This window comes from Pleuronectes platessa, chromosome 2 (genome assembly GCF_947347685.1).
Source record: "Pleuronectes platessa chromosome 2, fPlePla1.1, whole genome shotgun sequence".
Taxonomy (NCBI): Eukaryota; Metazoa; Chordata; class Actinopteri; order Pleuronectiformes; family Pleuronectidae; genus Pleuronectes; species Pleuronectes platessa.
The window spans coordinates 9,934,768-9,949,584 of NC_070627.1; the positions used below are offsets into that span (position 1 = coordinate 9,934,768).

The following is a 14,817-nucleotide window of genomic DNA, read 5'->3' on the forward strand; positions in this document are numbered from 1 at the left end:
ATCACATTGTGTTTTGAAGGACTTCGAAGGAAGTTTTCTCCTGTTAGTAAAAAACTGCATATCAAAAGCAGCATAGAATGACACGGACACACAAACACACGATAATTTGTCCATCGTTTTAAAGCGCATAGTTCCTCACGGGAATCAGCAGGCGTTTTAGCCTAGTCAGTAGAGTGACCGTTTTTCAACCAGACCGTCACGGGTTCTATTCCCACTCTTTCTTACTTCATGCCGGCAATATACTGAACTCACAAAAATTGGCAGGTATTGACTAATTAATTGCAAAATATATTACATTATGTAAATTAAAATTAATTAAATACCAAAACAGAAAAAAAAAAAAAGAAAAAAAAAGCTGCGCGCGCAATTCCTGCGCAATGGGCTTCTGCGCAGGAGGTGCGCAATGGTCTTCTGCGCAGGAGGTGCGCAATGGTCTTCTGCGCAGAATGTGCGCAGTGGGCTTCTGCGCAGGAGGTGCGCAATGGTCTTCTGCGCAGAATGTGCGCAGTGGGCTTCTGCGCAGAATATGCGCAGTGGGCTTCTGCGCATTTTTTTTTTTTTTTATTTAATTTAATTTTTTTATATTTAATTTAATTAAATTCTTTTATATTTAATTTAGTTTATATATTAAATTAAATTAAAATTAATTTAATAAAAAAAATAAAAAAAAATGTTTAAATGGTTATGGCTCATTTTTGTTTTTAAATGTATTTAGTATTAGATATTGTGCAATGAATAGGTGGTTGAAGTCCTGCCAACACGACAGCCTGACCCAGCTCCTGTGTCCTGGTTCCACCCATGGCAGCGTAGTGGCGTGGGGCTGGCTCATCCCTGTGGCCCAGAGAGCGCATTTCTCCGCGCTGGTTCAGGGGTAAATGATGCTGGTCTTCACAGCTGACTGACCTACGCAAGCCTGTAGCCGCCACCCCCCCACAGGAGATTATGTGCTTCCCGGTTCTTCCCGGCACTACGCTGCCGGTGCGAACAGCCCAAGTATTTAAATGGGCGAGGAAAGGAGGCCGACTGCTTTTCACGGCGCTTCTGGCTCCAGTGCGTCCCGGGGTTAGAGGATGATGGTGTGACATTACTGTATTGTTTTACATTGCATGTGTCACTTCATGATAAATCAGTCTCTTGTGCCGCCCTCTCAGGCAACCGCCTATGTCGCCTGTACCAGGAGCCACCCCTGGCCACAAGAATATTCACCTGGTGTCTACTGAGAAGAAACGATCGCACTTCATGTTCCGCTCCTCCTCCTCGGTGCCTCCCGGTGTACAAATCGAAGTCACCCACAGCTCTGTATGCCCAATGAGAGCTGGACTTCCGGCCGGAGGCGTGCTACGTCACATTGTTGTGTCGGAGCGGAGGGCGCCTCTTCTGCTCTTCACATGTCTCCTGCCCGTGGAACCGCCGTCTGCTGAGAAGCGGGGTGTCCGTCCTGCTTTGGGGGGGTTCGCGGATCCGAAACCGACCGGCACCGTCTGCGGGAAATAGGGAATGAACGACGAGACAGCACCGGACAGCTGGAAGAATAACTCCGGGTGCTCCAGGTGAAGCTGCACGCATGCTAAGCTAACCTAGCACTGAGCATCACATGCTTTTCATCAACTGGTTTTCCGAACTGGTTCCACTATTAAACTAATATTACTGTCTGTTGATCCATGGACCTGTTGATTACGATGCGATTACTAAATTAGTGAATCCAGATAGTCCCAAAAGTGCTATTAGACATCTATAGCTTATATATAACGTTTTAATAACCATTATAAACGTCCTCAGTCCTCACTCTTAGAAATCAACTGCCCTGATGATAGGTTATCAGTCTGAACGTGTTCTACTATACAGATGTTCGTGCACACTACACATACCGGGGCATTCTGCATTGCCAGTTGTTTAATAGAGAAATGAGTCTAAGAGGCTAACTCTGGTACATCTATATGAACCATTTTGCTACAATACATTGTAGATGTGGAATTGTAGCATTTATCTATTCTCTGGAGTTTAGTGTATGACTGAAACCGGCTGGATTGGAGAATGGTTCAACTCCATAGTGAGGTTTTCTAGATTTGTTTGACCAAATTGATAATATATAAATGGGGTTCAATAGGAAATGTCTGCGTGAATCTGACCTACACTGCAAAGCAATTTGATTGGTTAATAAGGCTGGTAAAGTGCAATAAAAATAAAGTCCATTTAGTCCATTCCATGTATGGAGAGACACTTGTGTAATTTAAGCGAGTGTAGTGAGTGCGCACATTTGATCTTTATTGAAATATGTAAGAAGTACAATCATTTCATCTGACTCTGTGTCTGACTCCTCCATTCAGTATTGAGCAAATGCTGGCTGTGAATCCCGGAAAGACGCCGATCAGTCTGCTGCAGGAGTATGGAACGCGGATAGGCAAGACCCCAGTGTATGACCTGCTGAAGGCCGAGGGACAGGCCCACCAGCCCAACTTCACGTTCCGCGTCTCAGTTGGAGAGATCAGCTGCACCGGCCAAGGGCCCAGCAAGAAGGCGGCCAAGCACAAAGCAGCCGAGGCTGCTCTGAAGATGCTACAAGAGGAACTCGAGGGTCCCACTGTTGTCGGTGTTGGAGTAGAAGGTATTATTGCGGTTGAAGTGTCTACTGATGGAGACAGGTCAGTTTAGCCCGTTTCCCCTTGAATTGAGGTCTGTGTGGCTTGATTACTGATCGTTGAGTTGTTTTATCTCATCTTCTGTGCAGCTGCAAGACAGAGATGAAGACCTCAAGCAGTTCTCAGCAGTCCGAATGTAACCCCGTGGGGGCTCTGCAGGTGAGTCATCTCAGAAAACGACTGTGCTCAGAGTTGAATTATGTCCTTTGACGTTTCTCAAATAACACCGTCCTTGTTTCATCACAATTTCCCAGTTTGTGTCACGGTAGTTATTAGTTTCATGCCTTTTTGGTTTGTTTCCTTATTTTGTGATTCTTCACTTGTCCGTGTTCTTCTCTGTCAGGAGCTGGTGGTGCAGAAAGGATGGCGTCTGCCAGAGTACACGGTCACTCAGGAGTCTGGTCCTGCACATCGAAAAGAGTTCACCATGACCTGCAGAGTCGAGAGATTTGTGGAAATCGGTAAAATGCAGAATGTTTCATCCAGTGAAGATGTGTGTACGTTTATCCTGTCCCCATATATAAAGGAATTTGGCTATCAGTGATGATACATTTACTCATGCGGACCATGAAGTAATACTCATATGAAACAGTTCATTTGGATTGAGAAAAAACACACATACTGCCTTTGTCAGCGGTGTTGAGAAGTGTCTGAGCTTCACAATTGAATAGCAGGATCAATGATTTCTCTCTGTCACCGTTTACAGTTGCCAATGATAGACATACATATGAATGTCCCATTTAAAAGATTTACTAGCTTACTCTGCAAATGATGGGTGCTGAATAACAATCAACAAGTCAGACCAGATGTGGTCATACCTAACCCACAGTCTCCGGTTCATCTCCAGGAAGTGGAACGTCCAAGAAACTAGCCAAGAGAAACGCAGCAGCTAAGATGTTATCGCGTATCCACGATGTTCCGGTCGACCTGAGGACCCCCCACGAGCCAGATGTGGAGGATGATACGTTCACTGTGGTGAGAATCAAACCTTCTCTTTACATATGTGCACCAGTTACGGTTAATTATTCGGCCTATCACAGGAAAGGATGCACAGCGCTGCAGAAGATATTATATAATAAGATAATCCTTTATCAGTACCACAACGGGGACATTTGCAATGTTACAGCGGCAAGAGAAAAAATTACCATAACTAACATGTAGTACTTGCGTGTAAGGAAAAAAAAAAAGAATATTAACAGGGCCAGAAAAAGTATAGTGTGTGAGAATGGGTGTGTGTCCGGAGATGAAGAGACGGTTGCTACTATCAATTGCACACTCGTTTAACCTTGCACACCCAGTTCATCCTGACTCAACGTCTGGTAGCCGCCACATCCTGCTCCATGTGTTTGAACTGATAAGAAAGCCCATCCTGACTCTGCATTAACTCATGATACAGCTTCTCTATAAATATTGTTATTATTCTGATCGGGTCAGTTTGTTGTAATAAGCTCCTTCACACCCACAAGTCGCATTTTCCGTAATTTCTTATGTCGGTTATCGACACCACGAGACAGGCAAATAATCTATTATCTTTACATAGTGGCTAAACAGGTCTGTTACATTCAGTTGTCTTTCAGAAATGCACCTGACAACCCATTACCCCTTTTCTTACTCTTAAGTCCTGCTGGCTGATAATAAGAATTAATTAACTCCTGTGAGTTTCCTCTCTCCTGCCCACACAGCACATGGGGAACAAAGTTGACTCGGGTAAAAGTAAAAGCTTCAGCTGCACATGGGACTCTCTGCGTAACTCAGCTGGAGAGCAGATCCTCCAGCTCCGCAGCCACCCTCTGGGAATGCCCTCCGACTCGGACTTCTGCTCCCTCCTGAGTGACCTGTCCGTCGAACAGAGCTTTGACGTCAGCTACTTGGATCTGGGTGAGTTCCCAAACTGCAGCGTTGACATTAACTACAGTTCCATTCACTTCTGCTGACCACCACAGTTAGACTACCTTAAAGTTGAGTTAAAGAGGAGTTAGACTTTGTGGGAACATAACTGACGATACTCTACAGCCACATGCATGAAGACATGCATTTCAGTTCATGTAAATATGAATTGAACCTTCTAATCTGGTTTTTAACACCTACACAAACTAAGTTGAAGAGCATCATGGGTTCATTTTGGTGACAGCATTCCACAAATTAAATGTAAAAAAAAAACGTGTGGTTACTTTAACTCACATCAGATATGATGCAGCTGCATGTCACAGTTCCGTGGAGCTGAAACCCTTTCATCTGACGTCAGCACTTCACAGATACACAGGACTGTTAAGTTGTGTCACAACATGGGACTAATACAGTGCAGTTTTTATTTTGTTAAAATGTTTGTGCAGGAAAAAACAGTTTACTCTTTTACACTCTCAAAACATTAATCTATTCAATGGAAAAGTCATTCCACGGATCCAATTAAAATATTAAAATAATTAATTCGATAATAACTAGTTTATGTAGACTCGTCGCTATCTGTCGTCTACAGAGGAAGTGATGCAGGAAAATATCCGTCTCAATGTTTTCCAACTTCCTCCCTCTCTCTTGTTTCAGAGGGGCCCAGTCTGAGCGGCGTGTGCCAGTGTCTCGTGGAGCTGTCCACGCAACCAGCCACAGTGTGCCACGGCTCCGCCCCGAGCAAAGATGCCGCTCGTGCCATCGCAGCCCACAATGCACTGCACTACCTCAAAATCATGGCTGGAGGGAAATGATGTCAAGTCATGTTCCTACTCGCAGACTCGAACTCGCAAAACTGCACATTGCCAGGATGAATTTCCACTTTGGACGACGGAGGGAACCTTCGTGATGAGTTCAGAAACCGTGAATTACCTCAGATTTGGAGAAACAAAACTTTTCATGTCCCTCAAGTTTAAGCCCTGGAGCCCGATTTGGCCACTTTGATTTCTAAACGTCGCAAGTGAACATTAAGTTGCCCAAAAATTCATGAACACTCCTCTTCTTGCAAATTATTTAAAAATTCCTTTTCAGTCACTTTCATTTTTGCTTTTCAGTACATACAGAGCTCATTTCTTTATACCTCAAATCAAAAATTTACAAAAAGTCTTTATCTGGAATTTTAAATGGTGCTTTTGTCAAAAACTGGAGACGAATTCTGGTGCAACGAAAACAGAAATTGGACAATGGAATCACCGATCTCATGGATGGACTCGAAAAGAATGAACAGCCATGCCACTGAAACATGGAGGAAGAGACTCTGCTGAACAAATATCAGAGGAGAATGTTTTAAAGACTGGCCCTTTTACACTTGAGCTTGTGTGAACCTTTTTTTTTTTGTCTTGTATGTTAATCTGATCCCCTGAAGCTCAAACAGTTTGTTGCTGTGATGCTGAAGGATCTAACTTTCTTTTGCCAAACTTCCCCTGTCGTTTTAAAACTCTTTGGCCCGGCACATATTGGGTTTGTTTGAAAATTAACCCTCTCTAATAATGTTACACTCTGATATTTACTGTAGTATCAATCAAATTTAGTAGAATTATCAGTCATCAGTGAGCTTGAGTGATACCATTTTTTTTATTGATTTCCCACGTGTAGAATCCCTTGGAAGATGTACACCAATGGCTATCAGAGCGTTTTAGGAATGCTCACAGTGATCATGAGAATTTAGAATCTCCTTATTGGTTCAGTTCACACACAAATGTTCACATTTGGGAGTAAATCAAGACAACACAAAATGTGATTGTAGCAAATATTTCCCAGTTTCTCTATTCACTATGCAGTCAGACCAATAAATAATAAATTAACTTCTGTGTGAATCAAAGAGCTGAAAAAAGAACTAGGGGTTGTTGTTGTTGTTGTTATCAATAGAACGTTAGACAAAACAAATAGATTTTTTTTTTTTTGGTCATCCCTCAGACAAATAATGTCTCTTGTGCCGTTTCAAAGATAGGAACTAACGATGGTTTTCCTCTTTATATTTCACACCCCTGTGATTACGTTTCTCTTTTCTCCGTCAATGTGACTGATTCCTGTGACGTTATTTAAAAGAGCCGTTGACACCTGCGTCTGGGTGTGAACTCTCATCACCACCTCTGTTACTGCAGTAGCTAATCGGTCAATACAATTCATTGCACTCTGCTGAAATAAGTATCGGAAAAGAGTCGGAAACAGTTTGCACTAGTTGAGAAGATAAAGTCCTTTGCACAGATGCAGGCGGAACATGTTCGAGTGCAGCGGGTTTGACGCAACACTGACCTCATTCTGTCTGAAACGGCAGATCTGCATTTTGTTATTCTGAGATAAGGAAGTTATCTCCTGGTTTTAGTGAGTTTTATGTGCTGACATTATTCAATTTGAGACAGTTCTTTGTCATAGTTAAATTGTTTGCCCAGTTTAAAATAAATAAAGTGCGAGCTCCATGTGAAATTGACTTGTGTAATGTATTGTTCATGCTGTAATTCCAGATTGACTCGTTACTGTTCAAATGGGATGATCCACGCAGTCTTTCAATGTCTTTATGTTTTATTCATTTACAGTAGTTGTATTGAGGATGGGCGCCCGGGAAAAACCTTTTGATAAACTTGATTTTTTTCGGTGTAGATCCTCTGAAAAGTGTCAAATGGGACAAAGTCATTTTGGACGCACAAATCACGAGTCGCACAAACTCAAATCCTCAGTGCAAATGTGTGAAGATTGAATGATGGAGTTCTGTGTCTTTGTGTCATCGGGCGTGTCTGTCCGACGAGGGACTGACTTCTTCGTCTGCGTAGCCGCTGCTGTCTGACTGCACGCTGTCGCCCCGGACCACTTCACCTGGACGGGGACACAAACACAATCAGCCAACAACTCCGTGCACCGTCCACCAGCGCACACACGGAGCCACACTCCCGCCCGAATGGAGGCACGTTCATGCTCACACACATTTTCCAACATATATCTGTCTGAGATATTTAACCATTCTTGTCACGTGAGACCAAAAAGTGAAATGTTCCAAGTTTACCAGGAAGTTTCAGGCAGAAATGTGTTTGTCCATTTCTACTAACATCCACGTGCTTTGACAAAGTGCTGCACACACCGACCACATGCGTTACTTCCCTTCAAAACAGGGTCAGGGTTAATTGCGCAGCAGTTTGTTGGATGATGAGTCATGTTCCTGTAAATCCTGACCACATTGTACCGAGGCAACATGTAAAGAATGTTCCTCAAACACAAATGAAACATGAATATACTGTACCTTTGTGCTGGCCCTGCGTGCACACTGGTGAGTTTGAAGCTCTTGTAGTATTTGACTGTCCAAACTCTTCCTCCCCTGCGCTGTGCACCTATTGACACGAAGCGTACATTGTTCACTGTCAGTCTGATTTGACTATTGAGAAGTTAGATTAACAATGTGAAGCACGTCTAAATGGAGCCGAACAATGTGAACATTCAGATCAGGGGGCAGATCCTTAACATTTTTAACGTTGGACGTTTTCCAACATGTTCACAGTTTTTCTGGGGAATAATTTATGGATATTTATTTTAAAAAATCAGGCAAATATAGGGAACTGATGAGTGAGGAGCTGGTTTGGATTCAGGGCGACTGTTGGGCCTTGGCGGAGGTGTGTGCTCAACTAGTTCTTTTTCTGGGAACTAGTGGAAGATAAACGGTCTATCTGATGAATAACAGGATGTTAGTTTTGTTTTGTGGTTTTGCAAATTTGCGCTTTGCCTGCTTCACGAATGACCAATCGCAATCATTCAGAGAACTTAACAAAGGTAGATAAAATAAAAAAGGGATTTAATCAACTATATTGTGGAGAAATAAAATGACTGTGTCGGGGCAATATGAGGCAACTCGTGTAATAATAAGGAAATAGTGCCTGATCATGTCAGAGTGTCAACATGTTGCTGGGGATTGTGAGCCCCCAGTGAGACTTGCCCTGAGTAATGTGAGTGTGACAGCAGCGTACCTCCTCCAGCTCAAACGAGTTCACCGGTTTCACGTCGGTCTTGGAGAAGTTCCTCAGGCCCTGATGAGTCGGAGGATTCAGGTACCGGGTCTTCTCGCCTTCTAACGACCCCGCACGTGTCCGGACAGGCGGGACATTTGAAGCATGGCAGGAATGTGGCGCACTGGAGGAGGAGGAGGAGGAGGAGGGACCGTCCCCCTCCCAGCCGGTCACAGTGATGCAGTAATCTGTATGGCTGCCGGCGGGGGGGGCCAGGACAGGAAGTGAGCTGGATGCACCCTCCGGTCCGACCCCTCCAGAAGACGTAACGTCCCCTGTGGAGGATGAGTCCACACCAGGAGCAGATACAGGGGCTTGTCTGTCGGGTTCATGTGCTTTATCAGTGCCTTCTGTCCCAGTGTGTGTTTTGGGACAGGGTGTGTGTTGGCAGCAGAAGGGTGCGTGGTGTACGCTCTCCACTATCTGTGGGCAGATTAGATCACGTGTGACCATGGCAGCCTGCTCTGCCCGAGGTGACAGACCCTGATGATCAGTTTCTCCTGATAATGTGGAAAGAGATGTTTCTATATTCAGAGTCTTTCTGTCATCGTCTGCTGGTTGGACAACGGTTTCATCAGCATCAGAATTATCTACTTGTCTATTGCTTGTCTCCTTATGATGGATTGTATTTCCGACAATGTCTGTGTCCATTTGTCCACTGCTACAGGATGTATCCTCATCTATGAGCCCGACATCCACCGATGAACCACTCCTGTTACATTCCCCCAAATCCAGTTTCTTGGTCGCCCCCGTCTTGACTTTAACCAGGACCATGTCCACGACCTCCGGGAGGCTGGACCTTTTCATGGGTGACGGCTGCGGAGAGGTGGAGACCGAGCCCCGAGGGGAGCCCGTGTAGAGGCACATCTTGGAGACGGTGTCCTTCAGCCTCTCCACCGGAGAGCGCGGCTCACTGCGAACGCTGCTCCGGAAGCGGTCGATCTTCTCCATGGGAGACGAGAGGCACAACTCTGGTGGGACCAGTTTCTGGACCGGGGTGCGGGACACGTGGGAGTAGAGGGAGTAAAAGACGTTGGCCATCGCCGTGAGCGTTTGGACTTGTCTGAAACGACCTGGGGAGAGAACACAATACAGATCTCATTTGCAATTTGCTATGTCATAATTACATATCAATAAGTTGACAAAGATGACCGATGGCAGAGTGATTATATCAATCCACAGTCTTACTAGCAAGAGAGAGGCTGGGGTCCTCCTCTCGTATCCGCCGCAGCTGTGCGTCCAGGAAGAGGCGGAAGCTGATGCCCTCAGCCTGAGACGGGAAGGTGAAGAAACGAGGAGGGATGCGCACCGTGGCCTGTGGCTCATCGTTGCCAAAACCCAACTCGTACAGCGTCTCCTCTGCATCTTCCGAATACATATCCAGGACCTCAGATACACTGATGTAGGTATGAGAGAAAGGGGGAGTACATGTTTTGTTCAAGCATGTAGAGCATTAATCAAAATAAAGCTGCAAAGTGCTTTACAATGGCCCTCAGTCGAGCACATACCTCCACCAAGGAGGCGAACAGTTTCCTGAAATTTAATCAAGCTGTGTCAAATTTCACACACTCATAGATATCAGTTCCTTTAATGTGCCTAGTTGTTTTCATCAAGATCGATTAATTGTTCCCTGGGAAACGGTGAAAATGCTGAAAAACACATTATATTACACAAACAACATCCTTCCAGCAAGTTTCATGGAAATCCGTTTTTGTGTAATGTTGCTTAAAATCCAACCAAACAACTAACAAGTGGACATAATGTGAATGAAAGCACGGGAATAAGATCAAAATGCCGTGTATCCTGTTATTCAGGTAAAAGTCCAAAATGTTAAAGAGGAAAAATGATTTCTAAAACTTGGGACCCGTCTCGCAGGCCGTTCAACAGCCTGGTTATCAGCCTGCTGACCTGCAGAATGAAGAGGCCTTTGAAGGTGCTGCGGTCTCACCTTGATGTTGTTTTACAGGTGTAGGAGGAGGAGGGACAGCTGGAGGTCATACTGTTCCCTAAGTGAAACGAAGGAGGGGATAGTCCCGCTCTGCTGTGGGAAAGAAATGAGAAAAGTCACATCACACAAATGATTAAACATTTAGGAATTATTGCCCAAAATCTATAGCCACGGCCGGTGAAAGACCTCACTGTAGTTTTTTTAATTCATTTCCAATGTAACAAATAGAAAAAAGCCTTTACAAAGATGTGGATATCAGTTCAGCTTAAGGCTCTTGGTGACAGACCTGCTGGTGAGTCGGCCTCGTCGAAGTATCGAGGACGGATGCTGAGCGGGACTTCTTGGTCAAAGTGAGAAAAAGAGGAAAGATAACAACAGTTCATTTCTATGAAAGTTGAGCGTATTTCACACGAGCATCAACTGACAAATGAGCGTCACGTCCTTCACACTTCTTTTCACTTCAGTAGAAACACCCTCAGTGAGCGGGGGTGCAACTCAGTGAAGAGACTCGTTCATACGCTGAAGCTTTAGAAACATCAACACTTCCTTTATCACATATATATCACCTATAATGAAGTGTGCTCAAAACTACAGAATGGCCTTCTGGTAACATGGATTATTATGAACTAATATTCAATAATTCAGAGTCATTACAGATGCTACTCACCCAGCTTCACATGGAGGGATTCCACCGTTTAACACAGAGGCTGAAACCAAGAGTAAAAGAGGAGAATGTTGATATGCATCTGTGTGCACGGTTAATTTGCAAGTCCCTTATATCTGTGCCTGGCTGTTTGTGATGGGTGGGCTAGTCTAATATTAACTAAAGTAAAGATATCTTTAAGTTAAAGGTACAATGAAATTAGAATAAAGCATTTTACGCTTCTTTACCTCGCTGTTACACACAAATATATCCACCTTAACCTGACGACAAATACAGAGCGGTTCCCTACTATGGCTTTAAGTGTGTAGTGTGTCGCTACATGTTATATTAAACAAATGAAATTAGAAGATTAGATTCACTTTTGAGGCATTTATAAATAAACATAAAACTTTCGACCAAAAATTTTTTTCCTGCCTCTGAGAAGTACAGGAACACTGTGCAGCACCTGACATTCTGTTTGATAAAACACCTCTGTGTGCGTCAACTATTACGAACACAACAAACAAAAGCTCCAGCAGAGCATAGAATCCATTCATGACACTCACCTAATTTCCCTCTATGAACATTTCCTGCTTGGTTAGTTCCCTTTGAGAGTGTGTGTCTGTGTGTGTGTCTTTGTGTGTGTCGGTGTGCACTTACCATCAGCACCAAGACTCAGGTCATCATCGAAGTTGTTGGCTTTGACCATAGTCTCTAAAGAGAGGACAAGGAAGCCAGTTATTTCTAGTAACTAGGTAAACACTTCATGTAACTAAGTACATTAACTCATACTGTACTGTGTAAGTATCGATTGGAGCCACTTGAGTAACTTATTGCTTTTACTCCGAGTTGTACTTCATGGGCTTTACACACACAGCGTACAATGAGCTTGTGAAAGATGGAGCGCCGTTATCGCATTAATATATTATCGTTTAAACTACTCAACTGATTCAATTTCCTGATTAAAAATAACTGATATTATCATTTTAAGTACAACACAAAACTGGAAAATGTATGTGTGAATGCTTTATTTCAGGACATACTCACCAAGGCTCAGCTGGCGGGGGTTGTTTGACCTGTAACAAACACACACACACACACACACACACACACACACACACACACACACACACACACACACACATTAGTGATACCGGTCTATACAGTCCAATGCTTCAGAGAATCCCTCAGATCTACTTTCTCCGAGCTGCTGAAGTCTGTCAACTTCCTCTAGCAGCAATGTTCACCACCAAGCAGAACTATGGTCAACACCTTCCAAACCAGTCTGCTCATTTTCATGCTGGTTACCGGAAGCTGTGACCATCCCACGACTGGTTTCACTGCAGCGTCTCAGCCATTTAGTCACTGAACACACCGTGAATGGTTTCCCTCACTGATTAGCTTCCTTCTCAACGATGTATATGACACACATAACCTCCTTCCTTCTGTCACTTTCACAACATGACAAAAAATAACTGTTACTTCCTCGAGTCACATAATTGTTTTACCACTACAATTGCTTGAAAAGGTCAAAGGGTGCAGGGTGTTTGATTCTAACGGGGAAACGGCCTGAGGCCTGAACGACAGAAATATTTGAGATGTTTGCATCTGAGTCCTGAGAGTAACAACCTGCCTGTGTGACTATTTGCTAGTTCAGGTCAATCAGTTCGGAAAGTTTTATTGAGAGATACAAGAAGCGTATATATTTTTTTTCCAGTGGAATCGTCATCACATCAACAACAAACGATGCGACCTCAGAGAGTTTCCAGTCTCCGCTTGCTGTTGTTTGTTTCACCAGTTTCCAGCAACTGTCACTTTCACCTTCAGAGGCTTCAAGAGTCTGACGTCAAAAAAAATATATCTAACATTCATTTGACACAAATGAAAGAAAAAAAACACAACACAGCAGAGCAAAGTGACTCACCCACAAGCCTGCAGCCAGTCCTCGATCTTTCCTGTGAAGCATCCTGTGGAAATCAGACACGTATCTTAGCTTCATGACTAATCCTCATTCACACAGAGCTGCAGGTGCTTCTCGTCTGTCTAACCATTACTAGAGGTTATGATAGCTTAGGACATAAAAGTGGGACATCTGAATATACATTTATAATATCTGTAATAGGAGAAATTAGATTGTTGATAGACTGGTCAATTTTTTTTTTTGCCTAATTAAACCTTTGAAACCTAAACTGTCTGCTTTGTGATTGGATCCCTGACACACGGGCACTTGCCATCAGAGAAGACGTCGTCATCTGTGATGGAGGCCGAGGGGAGGCTGCCCAGCCGCCTCTCGGGGTCCGGCTCCTCCAGAGTGGACCGCCGCCGGCTGCTGTTGATCCAGGCTCGCCGCCTCACTGTGGAGGACGGGCTGTCCATCGCCTCAGTCTACAGACAGCAGGGGGACATGGAGGGACGGAAGCTACAGGGACACGAGGGCCCGGCCTGAGAATATAAACACAGACAATAGTTCATCACTGACGTTTGGTTGGAAAAGACAATATAATTGTTACACTGACATCCATTGTAGTATTTTGTGTTTTGTTTATTATGACATTAAAGTTGATAACTAGTGAACCGTGTTTCCTGATCAACTTTAATATTTGACATATGAATGTCAGTCTGTTGCATGGACCAGTAATTTCACAACATGACTAAACAACTCATATACAGACATGTTACAACGGACGGCCTTCACCAGCAGAGTTCTACTGAATCCCCAGAATTTTGTGTATAAAACGGACTAAACTGTTTATAGAGGTGAATGACTAACAGAGTATACAGCAGTGTAACATTAAACAAGATATATACAGGAGTGGCTGGACGAGGTGAATTGAAAAGACACACTTCAGACACACAGCGTGACCGATACGTTCATTTGAATACAATTCTTGCCGAGGATAAATATAACATGATTTTAAATATCATTTTAATATCTCAGTGAAGGTCCTGAGCTCTGCAATACACAAGTGCAACTGTAGTATGGCACGATGGCTATTTCTGAATAGAAACTATGTAATATAAATTATCTAGTGAAGTTATGATTGTCAAGAGGATTGAATTAAACAATTCCCGGGTTAAAAGGATGTTGTGCCGTTTTCGTTAGATTATTACAGACTTCCATTAATCTAATCCAATTGAGGAATAAAAACATGTTGGATTAACAGATGAAGGTTTCAGGTGAGTAAAGTCGTGTTCGGATGTTCTCCTCTGAAAAATCGAAATAACAGTCGAAAGAAGAAAAGCAGCTTTACCTTCACTGGCGCGGGTTTCACTTGTGTGCTGGTGATGCTGGTTTCCTGTTGCAGCAGGTTGAGTTGGCTTGTGTGCAACTTTGCTGCAGCTTTGGGCAAAACTCTGAAACTCCCTCCAGCTGCATCCAGTCAGCGGCTGCTGCACGACGAGGAGTTCACGCCACAACTCGCTCTGAAGCCAGGCGCCTCCTCACGAGCGGCGGAATCATCTCAGATCAGAGGATCCTCATCGCGCCCAACGTCATCGCGAGCAGCAGCGGACTGAAGTGAAGGAAGTGGCTCCTCGTGTCATCTGAACCGTTTCTGTGCGTGGGTCGAGGCTGCGACACATCCTGCACGCGCTCGAACACCCTACGGCTAATGTCAGCAGATCACAATAACAATAACATTAACAATAACA

The 14,817-nt window shown here is 43.9% G+C and overlaps 3 protein-coding genes across 7 annotated transcripts in view; 2 read left to right on the top strand and 1 right to left on the bottom strand.

Annotated features, from left to right (window-relative positions):
- Positions 1 to 14,817, top strand: part of LOC128448678 (proline-rich protein 13) — a 102,138-nt gene that overhangs the window by 55,071 nt on the left and 32,250 nt on the right. The gene's annotated exons all lie outside the window — the stretch shown is intronic.
- On the top strand, positions 1,351 to 7,010 carry tarbp2 (TAR (HIV) RNA binding protein 2). Of its 2 annotated transcripts, none has more exons than XM_053431385.1 (7): positions 1,351 to 1,550; positions 2,328 to 2,642; positions 2,729 to 2,798; positions 2,983 to 3,100; positions 3,469 to 3,614; positions 4,322 to 4,517; positions 5,181 to 7,010. In XM_053431385.1, the coding sequence occupies exons 1-7, from the start codon at positions 1,498 to 1,500 to the stop codon at positions 5,336 to 5,338; spliced, it is 1,056 nt and encodes a 351-aa protein (XP_053287360.1). In that variant the 5' UTR covers positions 1,351 to 1,497; the 3' UTR covers positions 5,339 to 7,010. The 2 variants fall into 2 exon arrangements, with proteins under 2 accessions (XP_053287360.1, XP_053287367.1); XM_053431392.1 differs by having other exon boundaries at positions 3,487 to 3,614.
- Positions 5,947 to 14,689, bottom strand: tespa1 (thymocyte expressed, positive selection associated 1). Of its 4 annotated transcripts, none has more exons than XR_008339767.1 (12): positions 14,418 to 14,689; positions 13,398 to 13,608; positions 13,091 to 13,133; positions 12,214 to 12,242; positions 11,827 to 11,880; positions 11,191 to 11,230; positions 10,810 to 10,860; positions 10,524 to 10,616; positions 9,764 to 9,972; positions 8,537 to 9,648; positions 7,628 to 7,906; positions 5,947 to 7,397 (listed from the first exon to the last, which is right to left on the bottom strand). XR_008339767.1 is itself a non-coding variant. In XM_053431281.1 (12 exons), the coding sequence occupies exons 2-12, from the start codon at positions 13,540 to 13,542 to the stop codon at positions 7,306 to 7,308; spliced, it is 1,956 nt and encodes a 651-aa protein (XP_053287256.1). In that variant the 5' UTR covers positions 13,543 to 13,585; positions 14,418 to 14,689; the 3' UTR covers positions 5,947 to 7,305. The 4 variants fall into 4 exon arrangements, 3 of the variants coding, with proteins under 3 accessions (XP_053287256.1, XP_053287262.1, XP_053287248.1); XM_053431281.1 differs by having other exon boundaries at positions 7,819 to 7,906; positions 13,398 to 13,585; XM_053431287.1 differs by having other exon boundaries at positions 7,819 to 7,906; positions 10,524 to 10,613.